The 16,654-nt window shown below is 39.8% G+C and overlaps 1 protein-coding gene across 1 annotated transcript; it reads right to left on the reverse strand.

Moving 5' to 3' along the window:
* Window positions 1-12,231: 12,231 nt before the first annotated feature.
* LOC124108032 (RNA-binding protein 7-like) lies at window positions 12,232-14,188 on the reverse strand. Its single transcript, XM_046466389.1, has one exon. It carries the CDS (start codon window positions 14,183-14,185, stop codon window positions 13,382-13,384), a length of 804 nt encoding a protein of 267 aa, XP_046322345.1. The 5' UTR covers window positions 14,186-14,188; the 3' UTR covers window positions 12,232-13,381.
* Window positions 14,189-16,654: the final 2,466 nt, after the last annotated feature.

The raw sequence follows: 16,654 nt of genomic DNA on the forward strand, positions 1-16,654 counted from the left end.
CTTTGCTGACCAGTCCTGACTTTTCTCGACAAAAAGCAGCCTTGGGGAAGAGTCAGTTGCCTCTCAGTAGGTCAGGTATTTCATTTTCAAAGGCTGAAAAATACAAATGGTTGAACCACAGTTATAGTTGGCAGTGGTCTGTTATGTATATTTAATATGCATAACAGTCACATGAACTATAATAGGAGTGGTATCCTCTGGAGTTATGTGGCACACACCTGCACACCCATACAAAAATAGCCCACTTGGTACAAGAATTCTAAGTGCTAAATTTTGCAAAATGTTCTCACTCTAGCCAAGGAAATCCAGGCTGGTGGAGCAATGGTTAAGAACCAGGGCTCTAGATCAGAGACTCTGGGTTTGAATCATAGCTCTGTCACTTCCTAGCTTCGAGGCCATAGGCAGGTTAAATATAGTAAGTGTGCAGTTTGCTAATTCATCATTATTTTTCTTGCTGCCACTGTGGTCTTGCTGGCCCACCTTTGTGGCTCTGGGTCTCCCTCTGGCCGCAGTTGCTTACTTCCCACTCTGAAGGGCATCTCCTGACTTTAGGGCCCTTTCTTCCTCAGCCTGGACTTAGTAATTAGACGGAGGAAATCCAAGTCCCTTCCCATAAGCCTCATCACCAACTTTCTCCATTAGCTGTTCAACATTTTTTTCATGGTAAAGTGTTTTGGCAGCATGTTGAATGATAAACGAGTCATTGAATATTCATGAATAAATGAAACAAACCAAAACAATCTCATAATGACACATTCATTGCAGCAATTGACCAAAGTGCCTGAGTCTTGAAACTAAGCTAAGGTTCAGTAGGGATTTTTTGGTCTGTTGGTGAGATTTTTAAACACAGGCTACTCCAAACATTTCTAAGTTTTTTGTTTGATGCTATTTTGAGTCCTGAAATGTGGAATCTATTCCTATAATTAGCTTTTACACCAGCACCCAGGAGCATTTAAAAATGTTTTCAATTGACCAACTATAGTGTCTTAGAAAATCTTTGCATATGCTTTCCAAATCATTTAAATCCAGTGGACTCCCTATATCAGCTTCCTTTCCCAGCATAATCTTCAGCTTGAGCTGTACTGACCACACCTTTTGCAAAACTTGTACCAAAAAAAAAAAAAAAATCCCCTTTCAGGATTGCCAGATCCCACAGACAACAGCAGGATCTTGTTAGTGTATGAGCCACAAAAACAAAATGCTTCTGATACCAGAAAGTAGGCTTTCAGAAAAATTGTAATTGGAAAAAGAAAGTAGAAATGCACATAATTGGTAGCATTGTCCAGAATTTCTAAGTAATTATAGTTTTTAAATCAAAGCCCTGTCCTGTGCTGAGAAAGAAAGTCTGACTTACTTATGTTTAAGTGTATTAGCTCTCCATTATGGTAATGAAATACCTGAGATAATCAACTTTAAAAAAAAATGAAAGGTTTATTTTGGCTCATAATTTTGAAGGTTTCAGTCTATGGTCAGTTGGCCCTTTGCTTTTGAGCCTGTGGCAGGGCTATATTTATCATGATGGGAATGTGTGGTGGAGGAGGACTGTTCACCTCATGTTTGGGATGCTAAGAAGAGAAGGAGAAGAAGAAAAGGGACAAGGTCCCACTGTTTCCTTCAAGGGCATTTCCCAGTGACCTCAAGACTTCCCACTAGGCTCAACATTTTAAAGTTTTCAGCACCTCTCAATAACACAAAGCTGAGCTTTAACACATGAGACTTTGGAAGATATTTAAGATCCAAACTATAGCTCTGAAGATGAACAAACCCCCTAAATGTCTTACTTCCACTCACCCTTTTCTTCTAACTGGTCAAACTAAGTATTCTGATTCAACTTCATTTCAGGTCAAGAAAAGGAGAAATAGTAGCCCACCCAGGCAACAGAGAGGGTGGGTAGCACCCCGCAGTGATGCTTTCTATGGTGCAAGAATGCTATCTGAAGTCCCCAAGTCCTGGAAGATTTGCCCCCAGTTAAGGACTCTGAAAGCAGCTGATTGCCAAAGCCCTTCATCTTTTTATTTATTTATTTATTTTTGTCTACTTGCAGCAAGCTACACAAAGGAAAACTATTTCTCCCTCTGCCCACAGATTTCTTTCTCAAAAGTCTTTTTAAGAAATAATACAATTCTATCTCAAATGGAAGGGCTTTCATTCTCAGTCCTTTAGACTATTTATCTTGGGAATTCATTTTAGTTTTAGATTTATTAGTTTTTCTACCCAAAGTCAGGCATATGGCTTGTGACATGAGGAAGATCATACTAATGAGGTGCAGTAGACCACCATCTTGGTAGTGGAACTGTTATGGTTTGAGCCTGAGGCATCCCCCAAAAGTTTCTGTGGGAATGCAGAAATATTCAAAATAGAATTATTAGATTATGAGAGCTATAACCTAGTTAGTCCATCCTAGTTTGAATGGACAGACTGGACGATAACTATAAGCAGCTGGGATGTGGTGGAGGGAGGTAGATCTCTGGGGATGTACCCTGATAGGGTGCATTTTCTCTGTGGCCACTTCCCCTATCTCTCTGCTCGCTGTCATGAACAGAGCAGATTTCTCCCCTCTGTCCTTCTGAAAGGACATGCTTCTTTACCATGGATCCAGAGCCATGGAGTCAGCCCACCAAGGACTGAACCTCTGAAACCAAGAGCCAAAATAAACTTTTCCTCTAAGGTGTCCTGGTCAAGTATTTTGGTGGCAGCAATGAAAAGCTGACTAATAACATGACCAACTCAAATGGGTTATGGGCCTCACCCTTTGTAGGCATGGCTGACCAAGCAAAATACATAGTCAGAATGATCAATCATCACTTAACTTAGTTGTGAAAGATGATAGAGAAAGGAGTATAGAATTTGTGAGGAGCTAAAAGACTGAATTATATATTAATAGGTGTGAAAGATGAATATCTACATGGGTCTGTGTGGTATGTGTCTGTGAAACATTAAAAGACACATCTACCAGTGCAAAAGTAGGTCAGGAAAACCTTATGCTATCTATAGCTACAGCGGCATCACAGTTATTAGCTTCTCTCATAAACAACCCAGGAAAGCTCAGGTTTTCTTAGTTTCCTCTAAAATATCTTATATATTTGAAATTTCATCCAACAGTATGATTTGCTAACAAATCATAGAAACAAATGGCAAAATTCTTAAACACAGATCCAAAAATAATAATCACCATGATGCAACATAAGTAGAATAAACATTTACCTATAACTACTTCATAATTTAAGGTTTATTATGTGAATAAAACCTATTTTGAATTTTCCCCATAAAAATGGCAATCAGGACAATTGTAGAAATTTATCAATACTTTCAAGCTGGGTTAAATGCATTTCTTTTATTAGAATGAACAATATTGTGGTTGGACTGATAATGTCAAGGCAAAGGATCTTCCTGGAGTGTAGAGAGAAAAAAAATGGAAAGATTTGATATCTGCCTGTTCTGGTCTATGAGAGGAGCCAGCTGTCTAAAAAATTTGCTTAAAAATAAAACTGACATTCACGGAGCAATTTGTTTCTCTTCCTGTTTCCTTCCTAGTGAACCATTCTGGATACTTCCACATGTCTCAACCTTCACATCCAATTGACCACTATGTCTAACAGAACCCACCTCTCAGTAGCTCTGGACTCTGCCTTTTTATTTCCAGTTGAAGGGTCACTGCTCTAGCCTCACTGCCTTCAACCCATTCTTCTTGTTTCAGTGCGAGAGTTTTCTGGAATAGAGAGCTGCTTAGAAATCTTCAATGAGTTTGGGTCTGGTAAAATAGGTAAATCCTATTCCACCCTGTCTCTCCCAAAGAAAGATGTAAATATCCCTGAAGAAAATGCAGGGAGCAGGTTCTAGAAGATGAGGAGAAAAAAGAGACAGACCAGGGAAGGACTCCAAGTATCTTAGATGGGTAGCAGATACAGCCACAGGAAGAGCATGAAAGAACAGAGAAATAAAAGTCTTGAATTTCTAGCTTGTGGACCAGGAAGGTGGGGCCACTAGGGGCTGGGAAATGTCAGAAAGATCCCAGAGAAGAGGAAGCTCAAGAAAGAGATAGCATAATTGCTGCTTTGCTTCTTTTAAAGGACAAGAGACATGTCCCACTCCCAGTTATGAATTCATATTTTTAAATCACCATAATTAAAAACAAGTGAGCGATTGCTTAATTTCAAAATAGTTGGGAATTCTTCATTATTTTTTTAAATGAGTTCTAACTGTACCTCTTTGGAAAGGGAATATACTCTGTGAATGCAAAAAAGCAAAAAGATCCCATAAAGATATGTATAAAGTCCTGGCTCAGCCCTAAGCTTTACACGCATGGTTCTGGCTCCTATCCCTAGCATGGCTCCCTAAAAAACGAACAAGAATTTTGAGGCTGGGTGAGTAGTGAGAGAAGAGATTAAGTAAACATTCCGTGAGAGATGCCCAACAAGAAAGTCTTGATGGCTTGACAGCCAGAGGATATTTTGGGTATTGGAATATCTAAATTCGACTTGAGGTTGTTTTATCACAGTGTAATACCCTTTTACCAGCCAACTTTCTTTAAAGCTTCCACTACTCCTGTTCACAAAAACAATTTCATGAAAGGGATAATCAAAGAAAAGTGGAGATGTCCTTCTGAGAAAGACTGTGAACTGGACAATAAAAACTCATGCTCACCCTTGCATAGTACAGAGCTACTGGGGGAAGCAGTTGCCCAACCAGAGAACATGTCTTAGCTCCTCTTGCAGCTAAGGTGGGGCCCTACAGTCAGTCAGTTGGATTTTACCCTGGAATATGAGCAAAAGTGATGTGTGTTCACTCTCAGAAGGTGGCTATGAAGCAGATGTGCCAACTGCATACAGAAGTCTTCTTAAAACTGAAAGAGAGAAGGAGCCCTTGATCATCACATGAAGGGGTTGCTTATCAAGCCAGAAAGATCCACATTGAAGTATTGCTTGAGAGAAAAATGGACCCTATTGTATAGACTCGTTTCTCATAGCAACTAGCATTACCCTTCTGCATTTGGGTCAGTGACACCCACTGGAAGAGAATGGCTTGAGAGTGGGGAAGTAGAATACATATGAGGCAAAAGTTTCCATATTAACCAGAATGAACCTCCAAAAAAGAGCCTCAGAAATATGCAGAAACTTTGAAGGGGGTCTTGGGCTGCTCACAAGACATGGTCTAGGAATTTGAAGTTAATTTTTATAAATCTCCATGGACAGAGGAATCTCCACTGATACCTAGTTCTTTTATGTTATTTTTGACAGCAGGATCCACTATATTGAACTACAAAGGCCTGCTTAATGACTCGGGTAGAAAAGGGCTTTTTCAAATGATTCTTGGAGTTAGATATCCTGCTGTAAATGTTTGTGTAAAATAAAGCATCTTTTTATAAGATGATTAAGTATTACTTAATATATCTGTTTCTCTAAATTTTTGTTTTTGTGTGCCACTTTCTTAAAGTGGGATTCATCAAAAAAAAAAAAAAAGAGGGTGGAGAGCAGAAATCCCATTTAAAAAACATAATTCTCATTCTCCTACCATAAGAACCCAGGACAGGGATTGGATCCCAGGGAGATCCACAGCATGCTCTTATCCTTAAACTTTGAATTCATACCATTAGCCGTTTTCTTTGGCAGCTCATTTTTATGAAGTACTGCTTCAGGGGTTTCCTCTCTTTATTCCTAGCGACTGATTTCCACTTAGTAAATTAACTTCGCAATAAATTAATTTTACTCACCCAGGAAAGTACTAAATGCTGGTTCCAGAGGTTTCTAGAGGAAGTAGATGCCACATACCCCAGAGCTAAAGGACAGGGAGAAGATGGAGACTGAGATCCTTGCTGCCTCCGAGAATCTCCCTGACACACCAGGAGCAGATGGCCAGGAATGAGACGAATGACCCACACTAAAGCAGGCAGCTGGACTCCACTGACTCTCTCTATCCACAGACATGTTCTCTGGAGACACATGGTGGAAGGACACATTGAGGGCCAAATAATGCCTCTGAGTTCTTTTCCAATGTCTGAGTGTGACCTCAATGTCAAGGGTAGAGTCTGTTTAATTATCTGATATTCTAACTTCTTCCTGTTACCTGAGTAATCCCTCCATTTCTAAAGTGGCCCCTAAAGGCTAGCAGGAGTCAGGGAGAAGCTTTCTTTTCATGTGGAGTGACAGAGGACTCTCCACTCTCTCCCGTGAATCTTTATGAAAGTCTACTCCTTTCAGGCTCCCATTTTCCTTCCCCGTTGACTTCTCCATCTTGGATGACTCTGCCAGGGCCATCCAACCCCCTCAGCCCTGTTCTTTTTCTTTTTCACTCTGGACAGTTCCACTGTCCACTCCATTCCTACTTGGTACTTCTAATTTTAAAAATGTTATTGGGTTGGTGACCTGTCTTATGGTCCCCAAACTCAGATTAGAGTATTAAGGGGCCACATGCCCCAGGCGAGCCCAGTTTATGGTTCAGGTTGACGTATGCATATTTTTAATGACAGGCACCAGTTGGTTTTGGTACACATGATGTTTCATTGTAAGTGACTCAAAAGTAGGTCAGAAGATCCAATTTCATAACCAGTCTCATTCACTTGTGATGTCAGTATGTCCCACCTGGCTGTGTGGCCTGGGCCACTAACATTCCTTTGGGGCTGGAGTGGGTTGACTGTTATGATTGTACAGTTCATTAGCAGACAAATGGACAGGTGGCACTTACTGCTGACAAAATAAATAGCTCCAGAGAAGGCAAATGTGAGGCTTTAACACCAGGGTGAGGCAACTAAAGTAGGAGGGGAGCAGAGGGAAGGGAAACTGCAGTTTCAATATAACCTAAAACCAAGGGATACACTTAGTATGATCATCATCTGACAGCTTTCTCAAAGCTGAGGCCAAGGGAGGTTTCATCGGGATGTGACTGAGCCAGAAGGCATTTTATAACAATGGAGACTTCTGGATAGTGCCTGGGCAGGAAAGGGGACTTTAGGAGTTGGGTGTAAATAGAAAGATGGTGGGAGGGGAGGGGGGATAGTAGGGGATAGGAAAGGCAGCAAAATACAACAGACACTAGTATGGCAGTATGTATAAACGTGGATGTATAACCAGTGTGATTCTGCAATCTGTATATGGGGTAAAAATGGGAGTTCATAGCCCACTTGAATCAAATGTATGAAATATTATATGTCAAGAGCATTGTAATGTTTTGAACAATAATGAAAAAATAGTAAATCATAATGTGAGACATGGAGAAATCCAATGGAGAATTGGTTCCAAAAGTTAGGACCTGGATGGACTCAAACTAAAAAGCTTCTTCTCAGCAAAAGAAACAATCAGTGAGGTGAATAGAGAGCCTAAATCTTGGGAGCAAATCTTTATCCTTCACACATCAGATAGAGCACTAATCTCTAGGGTTTATAAAGAACTCAAAAAGCTGAACACCAAAAATCAAATAATCCAATCAATAAATGGGCCAAGAATCTGAATAGTCACTTCTCAGAAGATGATATACAATCAATTAACAAATATATGAAAAAATGTTCATCATTGCTAGCAATTAGAGAAATGTAATTCAAAACCACTCTAAGATTTCATCTCACTCCAGTCAGAATGGCAGCTATTAGGAAGACAAATAATAAGTGTTGGTGAGGATATGGGGAAAAGGTACACTCATACACTGCTGATGGGACTGCAAATTGGTGCACCAATATGGAAAGCAGTATGGAGATTCCTTTAATTGGAAAACTGGGAATGGAACCACCATTTGATCCAGCTATCCCTCTCCTCGGTCTATACCCAAAGGACTTAAAAACAGCATACTACAGGGACACAGCCACATCAATGTTTATAGCAGCATAATTCATAACAGCTAAACTGTGGAACCAATTTAGATGCCCTTCAGTAGATGAATGGATAAAAAAATTGTGGCATATATACACAATGGAATATTACTCAGCAATAAAAGAGAATAAAATCATGGCAATTGCAGGTAAATGGATGCAGTTGGAGAAGATAATGCTAAGTGAAGTTAGCCAATCCCAAGAAAACAAATGCTGAATGTTTTCTTTGATATAAGGAGGCTGATTCATAGTGGGATAAGGAGAGGCAGCATGGGAGGAATTGACAAACTCTAGATAGGGCAGAGAGGTTGGAGAGAAAGGGAGGGGGCATGGGGTAATTAATGATGGTTGAATGTGATGATCATTATTATCCAAAGTACATGTATGAAGACACGAATTGGTGTGAGTATACTATGTATACAACCAGAGATATGAAAAATTGGCTCTATATATGTAATAAGAATTGTAATGCATTCCGCTGTTATATACAAATAAAAATAAATTAATTAATTAAAAACAAAACAAAAAAAAAGTGAACACAGATCACTTAAAAGAGAGGGATGCTACGTATACACAATGGACTATTACTCAGCTTTAAAGAAGAATGAAATTGCAGGTAAATGGATGGAACTAGAGAATATCATCCAAAGTGAAATAAGCTATTTCCAAAAAAACAAAGACTGAATGTTCTCTCTGATAAGCAGATGCTGATCCCTAGTGGGAGTGGGGAAGGGAAGAATGAAGGAACTTTGGATTTTGCTGGGGGGAGTGAAAGGAGGGGTGGGGCTGTGGGGATGGAAAGGGTGGTAGAAAGAGATAGACATTATTGCCCTATATACATGTATAATTACACTAGTGGAGTGACCCTGCACCATGTACAGCCAGAGGAATGAGAAGTTGTGCTCCATTTGTGTACAATATGTCAGAATGCATACTACTGTAATGTATAAATAATTAGAACAAATTAAAAGTTGAGAGAGAGACATGTTGCACAACCTTCTCTGATTTGGTGGTAGCTTTTTTAACTATTCCACTCTCTCCAAAAGTCATCCAATTCCTGTTCATCCAATCCTTTCCAAGCCCTCTAAAGGACCAGGGTCTTTTTAAAAAAAAATATTTATTTTTGGTGTAGATGGACACACACAATGCCTTTATTTTTATGTAGTGCTGAGGATCGAACCTGGGTCCCACCTGTGCTAGGCGAGCGCTCTACCGCTGAGCCACAATCCCAGCCCAGGACCAGGGTCTTTTGACAGGATGTGATTAGCCAATAGAATGCCAGCTCTATCTATGATGACGTTGGTTCATCTGAGAGCCCTTCTCTTCTAGAACTGAAGCCACAATTCCCCACCCCTCTTGCTGCCCCTGGACCCTATCTCCCTTGGCCCACATCACTGGGCACATATATCTGACCACCTGCTCGGTGACTGTCCACCATGGAGAGGGCTGTGAAGCTCCTTTTCTGTTTCACAAAACAAACAGAGGGACAGATGGATAGGGCCTGCCGAGAGGTCAGTGGACAGCTGTCCCAGCTGCCTGCACTCAGGCACTTCCCACCACCTGGCTTTGGCCTCTGGGAGCCACAGTGGGGCTGGAGGAGGAGAGCAGGAAGCAGGAGGACCCTGCAGGAACAGCAGTCAGACTGAATGCCTTGCCCACTGCCTCTCCTCCGTTCTGATGCAGAAACTGACTTCCTCGTCTGCTGAACTAGGAAGTAGGAGTACAAGAAAACAGGACAAAGCGTGAGATAAGGGCCAATCTCAGACAAACAGAAAGTCAACTGTCAGACTATTCGCCTGCCCGGTCATTTGTTTCTCTTACCACAGCTTCATCAGGGATTTCCCAGGGTCCGTGGAAGTGTTGATCTTGCCCATAACACCCAAGCCCCAGAGTTCAGTGACTTCAGCTCTACCTCTGAGCTGCATCATGCCGCAGTGAGGGACTGTGATGGATATGTTTGCTCCACTCGGCTCTCCCTCCCCTAAAATCCTCCCCAAGTCAACTGGGCTTCTTGCAAGTCACAGTCCCCTTTGTCCACAAGTGCTTCCTCAAGTGCCACTGAGGTAGCACTCAAGGAATTTGAGGAAAGTGAACAGATACGCCATGGCATTAGTGTTGTTGCCAATAGCAACGTGTCTGACCTTCCAGCTTCAGGCTCCCAAGTCCCTCCCTTCCTTTTGGGGAGGTCCCCTGTGATTTCTTTTGTACCTATGGATTCCAGTGGCAGTTTTGCTGGAAGCTCCTCTGGGTGCCCAGTTCTTTGACCTTGCCCACCCCCAGCTTCCAGCCACAGGAGCCTACAGGGTTGCTCCCAAGGCCCTGGGCCTCCTGGCTGTGGGTGGCTCTACTCTTGCCTGTTGTGGAGGGGCTTGGAGCTGCTTTTGTAGTTTCTTCAACAGATGCTGTGCTGCATGGGACAAATGCTGTCTCTCTTCCTGAATGGCAGTCCTAGGCCATAAAACTAAATGCTCTGGAGGAAGACTCCTTCATTAGGACTCTGTCTGTCTTCCCTACTTTTCCTCCCCTCCTCTCTTCCTTCTGCTGAAGTTTCTGGCAAAGCCTCCGAGTAGATGGCTAGAGATGATTGGAAAGACACTGGGCTCTGCTGGCTCATCATTGTTCCTCCCTCAGACCCACAGTCCACACCCAGGACCAACCTTGGGCTCATTGACTCTTGGTACCCGTAGGTGAAGTGTTTTTCTGTTTGGTCCCTTGTCCCAGAAGCTAAGGGATGTGTTCCTTGCTTCCTTAGGTACTTCAGACCCTGTGAAAATAAAATCATGGCTAACTTTTTCCCATGGACCCAGTTCTTAGTCCTAATAAAAAATAAAACAAAAACTATTAGTAGATTCTTCTTGTTTAAAGAGGTTTAGACAGGGATGAGAGGTGGGAGGGAAAGGGAGAGAGAAGGGAAATTGCATGGAAATGGAAGGAGACCCTCAGGGTTATACAAAAGTACATACAAGAGGAAGTGAGGGGAAAGGGAAAAATAATACAAGGGGGAGAAATGAATGACAGTAGAGGGGGTAGAGAGAGAAGAGGGGAGGGGAGGGGAGGGGAGGGGGGATAGTAGAGGATAGGAAAGGCAGCAGAACACAACAGACACTAGTATGGCAATATGTAAATCAATGGATGTGTAACTGATGTAATTCTGCAATCTGTATATGGGGTAAAAATGGGAGTTCATAACCCACTTGAATCAAAGTGTGAAATATGATATATCAAGAAATTTGTAATGTTTTGAACAACCAACAATAAAAAAATAAAAATAAATAAAGAGGTTTAGAAAGGATTTTAGAGAACACTTCCCTCCTGAATAAAAAGTCATTACTAAATTTAGACTTGTACCGTCACGCAGCTTTTTCTTTATTCTCTCTGTTTCTGTTATGCGATGAAGAGAGATGAGCTGTCAGAAGGATACCCCAAGAGGCAGAATGAGGCATCCCTTTAATTAGCTCTAGCAACTGAAAGAATGTGGAGCAATCAGACTATACACAAACCACATTTCCAAAAGGTAGAGGGACGCTCACCCAAACCCTAGAGTCATCCTTGGAAGACTTAGATGCCATAAGTATTCAGGTGACTTAGAAAGGGTCATTCTAATCATATTAAATGAAAAACTAAGGGTTACAGAGATTTAACTATATGTAAGGTACAAAATTGTTCTTGTGTGTACATTCTCTGTGTGTTATTTTCATAAATTCCTTAGGGGAACTATTAATTCTACTCTTTAAAGATATTATGTTAAATATCTTAATTTTGTTTGTGAAAGGATAATTGGAAAGAAAAGTGTGATTATTTTCTGCTCTTCACTGTACCAAAACCATCACATAAGCCACATGAAAACCAATAAGGTGTCATTGCTCATATAATCCTGGTCTGTCCCAAGAACAGGCAAAGGAGAGGACATTACCAGCTGCTGACAAAGGCACGTTAAACGTGAATCTTCAATTAACAATGTCAGTGTGATTTGATTTTGCACTATTAGTGTGGTTTGTGAACTGAAAATGATTTTCCTTTGCTGCTTGACCATATGCCCAAATGATTAATAGCTTTGAAGAACAAAACAAAGCCAATGATTGTTGGCATTTATTAAATACCCATTATGTATCTGGGACTATATAAGTCCCTTTCTTGTAGTAGGACATTTAATGCATCAAGAGCCTTGTGAAGTAGGAATTATTTTATCTCCATTTTGCAGAAGAGGGAAGTGAGACTTAAAAGACACGAAATTGGTGCTCAAGGTCAAAGAGCATGATGGGAAAAGGATTCCAGGCCGAATAACTCCTGCAACTAAAGGAGAATTTTCAGTTTGTGTTTAAACCATGAGTTGCCCTTTGCCTGCCGGTTTCTACTAGCTCTTTCTCTAGTCAACTTGGTACCATTTTTTTTACCATTGGATAAGTAATTCTTTTTTTTTTTTTTTTCACCACTCCTTTTTGTTTTTAATATATTAAAAAGCAACATAGTACAAATGGTGTGGTATTAAAAAGGATTCAAATTTTTCAGGAACGAATTTTTATAAACATTTCTTCAATGAAAGGGAAACAGCATCTTGATACATAAAAGTTTGGTTAAACAATTTGATTTTAAAATTTTAAAACCAGAAAATGTTAACATTACATTCTTTTCCAATATTCAAACAAAAAAAGAGCGACCTGTACAATCTCCTTGATAATAAAATGTGTCTTTGTATTCACATCCTGAGAACATTGAAAATGTTAAAATTTCTAAAGTCTGAGTGACAGATGCAGCACTTAAAGGCTTCATGAATTTTTTCCCCAAAGACAATATTTTCAGTAAAACATTTTTCCATTTTATCTGACTATGCACTGATATTTTTTGTTCTTCCTGAAAAAGATTTATACTAGAATGTAATTTTTAATGTAAAAATATACATGTAAAGATATTTCATTTCCTGAGACCAGTCATACAACATGATTGAATGAACAAATTCTATAATTTTAGACTGAAATAATATGTGTACATTTATATGTTCAATTTGGGTAAAACTCAAAAAAGCATGTCATAGAATTTACACTTTTAAATTCTCTCAGTTATGCAATATGATTTATCCTCAAACTTAACCCAATAAGCGTTCTCAAATAAAATGTCAATAAAATGTATCACTGAAAAGAAAGTTTTTTTCTAACTTATTAACAAAATACAGATAGCCTTTGCAGACTATCAAGTTGGATGTTGTTATATACACCAAAATCTGATTCACTAACAAACTGCAATACAAAAGGACCACAGATAATTAAAATATTTGCTTTATAATACAACCACTCTATACAATTCACCCTTCCTAAACTACCTAAAATGAGTAGGAATTGTGGCATTTCTTTTGCATAAAACCCTTTCCTCTTCATAAAGCCCTGAGGTGAGAGGTTATTAATGTAATAAAATTGAAACCACAATTCTTCTCATTTCTGTATTAAATTGTAGCTCTAGGTTTTAAAAAACTTATAAAGAAATGTGGCAACTTGTAAAGCTGCTTTATAGTTTTTCAAAATATTTCCATACCAACTTAGTCAAACAGGCCTAAAATGATCCCATGAAACAATGTCCGTTTACTAACAGTTAGTGTCGAGAGGAGCGCCATTTTCCATCTCTACTGCTGTCTCTTCTGTTATCATACTCATGGCTCCAGCCATCATGATTCCTATCTTCATAGAAGAAATCATCTCTGTTTCCTCTGTAATGATGATCAGATCCATGATCGGTGTAACGCTGTTCGCGGCTATAATGTCTATCTGAAAGGTAGGGATGAGAATTCTGTCTGACTTTACGCTGTGATGATGATGCATCTTGGCGCCACTGGGAGCTTGAAGACTGATTGAAAGTATGATTATGTGACTGAACTGATGGTGAAAATCCTGACTGATCCACATGTGAAGACCCAAATTTCCCACCATATGACATCTGTCTCAAAACATTGTTCATCACTGCTTGTCTCTGATAATTTTCTGGAGAAGAAAATGATCTCTGTATTACTTGTGCCGATGCTGTCACGTTATCCACAGTCCTTTCATACCTGCTGATAGGAGATGTAGAAGTAGGACTTGAATTTCCAACATGATGCTGGGAATATGACAAACTGACATCCTGTGAGGCATGACTACTTCCTGATCTAAATTGAATTTTGATGGGCCTTCCAAAAAGTTTGATTCCATTAAGAAGATTCATAGCATAAGGAACAGATACTTCATGTTTGAAATTCACAAATGCAAACTGCTTTGGTTTACCATCCTTATCTTTTGGAATTTTCACCTTTATTACTGGCCCAGCCTGGTGGAAAAGCTCGAAAAGTAGTTCCTCTGTCACTTTAGTTTCAAGGTTGCCGACAAAGAGAGTGCGGTCCGCCTCCGCTGCCGCCGCCCCCATCTCAACGACAGGATAAGTAATTCTTTTCACTCCAAATTGGAAAGCTTATTGAATCAGGTTGAAGACATTTCTGCCCCAGGAATATTAAGATGTTAAACACGCGGTTGTTTTCCCAAGGATTTGGTGTTCTGGTTAGAAATGTGTTTTCTGATTTTATCACAAAATATGTCATTTTCTGACTTCTTTGAGTCAAGGTTCTGTAATATGTGAGATTAATGGATTGATTATATCATAAGTGAACTTGTATATGTGAGAACATACATGTTTATTCTCCTTTGTAAGGAACACAGTGATTTTTAGGATTGTTAGATTATTTTTAAAAAACTGATAAAAATATTCAGCTATGAAAAGATATTTATGATATAGAAAATTTGTTAGATACAAAAAATCTTATATTTTACATCGGTTACACAGCCTTTCCAATTTTGTTATTTTGTAATTTATTCTGTGATGGTTACTTTTATGTGTCAACTTGGTTATACCTTTAACAAATTTTTTGGTCAAACAGCAGTCTAGATGTTACTGTGGAAACATTTTTTTACATGTGATAAACTTTGAAAAAGATAGACTTCGAGAAAACCAATTCATTTCTATAATATGGGTGGGCCTCCTTCAACAAATTGAGTATCTTAAAAAGAAAGACGGATCCCCAAGGATGAAGGAATTTTCCCCCATGCTGTTCAGATTTGAGCTGCAATTCACCTCTTTCTTTGGTCTGCGTCTTCCCTGCTTCTCCTACAGATTTCAGACTTGCCAGCCCTACAGTCTTTCAAGCCAATTCCTTATGATAAATTTCTCTCTATACATAGACAATGCCTTTCTTCTCTCTCTTCTCTTTCCTCTCTCTCTTTCTCTGTTTCTCCCACATTTCTCTAAACCCTGGCTAAAACAGCTACCAGTCAAGTAGGTTATATATATATATATATATATATATATATATATATATATATATATATATATATATATATATGAAGGGAACCTACATCTCGCTTAGTGGCTCAGTGCATAATATATTAGGTCACATAGTCACAGATTATTGATGACACTGAAAGTTATTTCCTCAGTGGTATTTACCAAAGCAAAAGGAAAAACTTAATTAATTTTAGCAAACTTGACTTTCTTTATTAAAAAGGTATTTCCACCCCTCAAGAAATGTGTTCCATTAGGAGTTGAATTTCATATTCTAGGGAAGAATGTAGTGAACCGTTTTCACCTTGGTGACAACATTCTGCTTAGAACTACTACATCAAAACAAGACCTTTAATGATTAACTAGAATACAAAGTTCTAAATCACAGCATGGTTAATTTCAAAGAAACCTTCTAGTATTGGTGGGCTATAAGTGTTTGTTTACTTGGCTTTAGAAGTAAACCTATCCAGTATATGAACTCTTAACTAGTCTTCCACAATAGAAAGAGACAGCAGTGATGGAGCATCTATCTGCAGGTTAATGGGTTCCAGGACAGGGGATTCCAGGAGAGGGAAGAGTAGGAGCTCAGTTAAAGGTTGGGGGATGGATGAGGTCTATCAGGGTCTCCATCAGCACTCTGGCTTTCATATCCCTTTTGGTCAGGACTAATGTTAAACGTCATGTCACATACTTGGAACATAAACAATCTCTTTCCAAGGTAGCATCTCAAAGCAAAACAGATTGGCAAGAGACTGATCTCACCCCACCCTATTCTTAGAACTTTCTCTAGTGGTATGGTCTAGTCTAGAAGTCTTAGGTTTCAGACCATGTCCAAAAATTAGTTTTAGTTGTTCTCACTTCCTGGTTGGTGCCAGAACCAAAACTCCCTTTCACCTTTGAAGGTGCTGTTGCCCCGACCTTGGGAGAGAAGTGACTCATTCTGTTCTCTCTCCTCCAGCAGCCACCTTGACCAGTGTCAATGCTATCTGCAGATAATGTTTGTCTTGTGCAATTCTCAGTGAAGGGGGTGCCTCACGAGGGTATGGCTTCCAGTGTTGTAACTCTGTGGGGCCACTGCTCTTGCCTTTCATTTGCTCAGTCAATTCCTTGGTGTGCAAGTCTGTTTTCATGATTCACCTGTGAGGACAGATTAAAGTACTGGGGGTCTTACACCTGAGAATCACCATTCCCCTTTGTTGGTTGGTTTTATTAAAGGTCCTGTTTCATCCTCTACCCACTGAATTATTTACTTTTAAGACAACTATTGATGACAACCAATATCCAGAAAAATTGATGACATACACCTCTGACCTTAATTTATTGCTCATAAGTCAACAGAACCAGCTGGAGATGGAGCTCAGTGGTAGAGTGTTTGCCCGGCATGTATGAGGCTCTGGGTTCAATCCTCATCACTGTCAAAGAAGCAAACAAAAATTTATAGATCTACCATGGGTGGGTGGATCTATAGACCACGGTGGTAGAGGCTTGGCTCAGCTAGGGTTGGTCTCAGCTTGATTTCAGCCCTGCTCCACAAGTGGGTCACCCTTTTAGTGTCAATAA

The sequence above is a fragment of the Marmota monax genome, unplaced genomic scaffold, assembly GCF_021218885.2.
Source record: "Marmota monax isolate L192 unplaced genomic scaffold, Marmota_monax_Labrador192_F-V1.1 WCK01_AAM20220418_F8-fsc00369, whole genome shotgun sequence".
In the NCBI taxonomy this organism is placed as follows: domain Eukaryota; kingdom Metazoa; phylum Chordata; class Mammalia; order Rodentia; family Sciuridae; genus Marmota; species Marmota monax.

Coding starts and splice junctions, on each gene's coding strand:
- LOC124108032 (XM_046466389.1), bottom strand. CDS start 14,185: ATGGGGGCGGCGGCAGCGGAGGCGGACCGCACTCTCTTTGTCGGCAAC.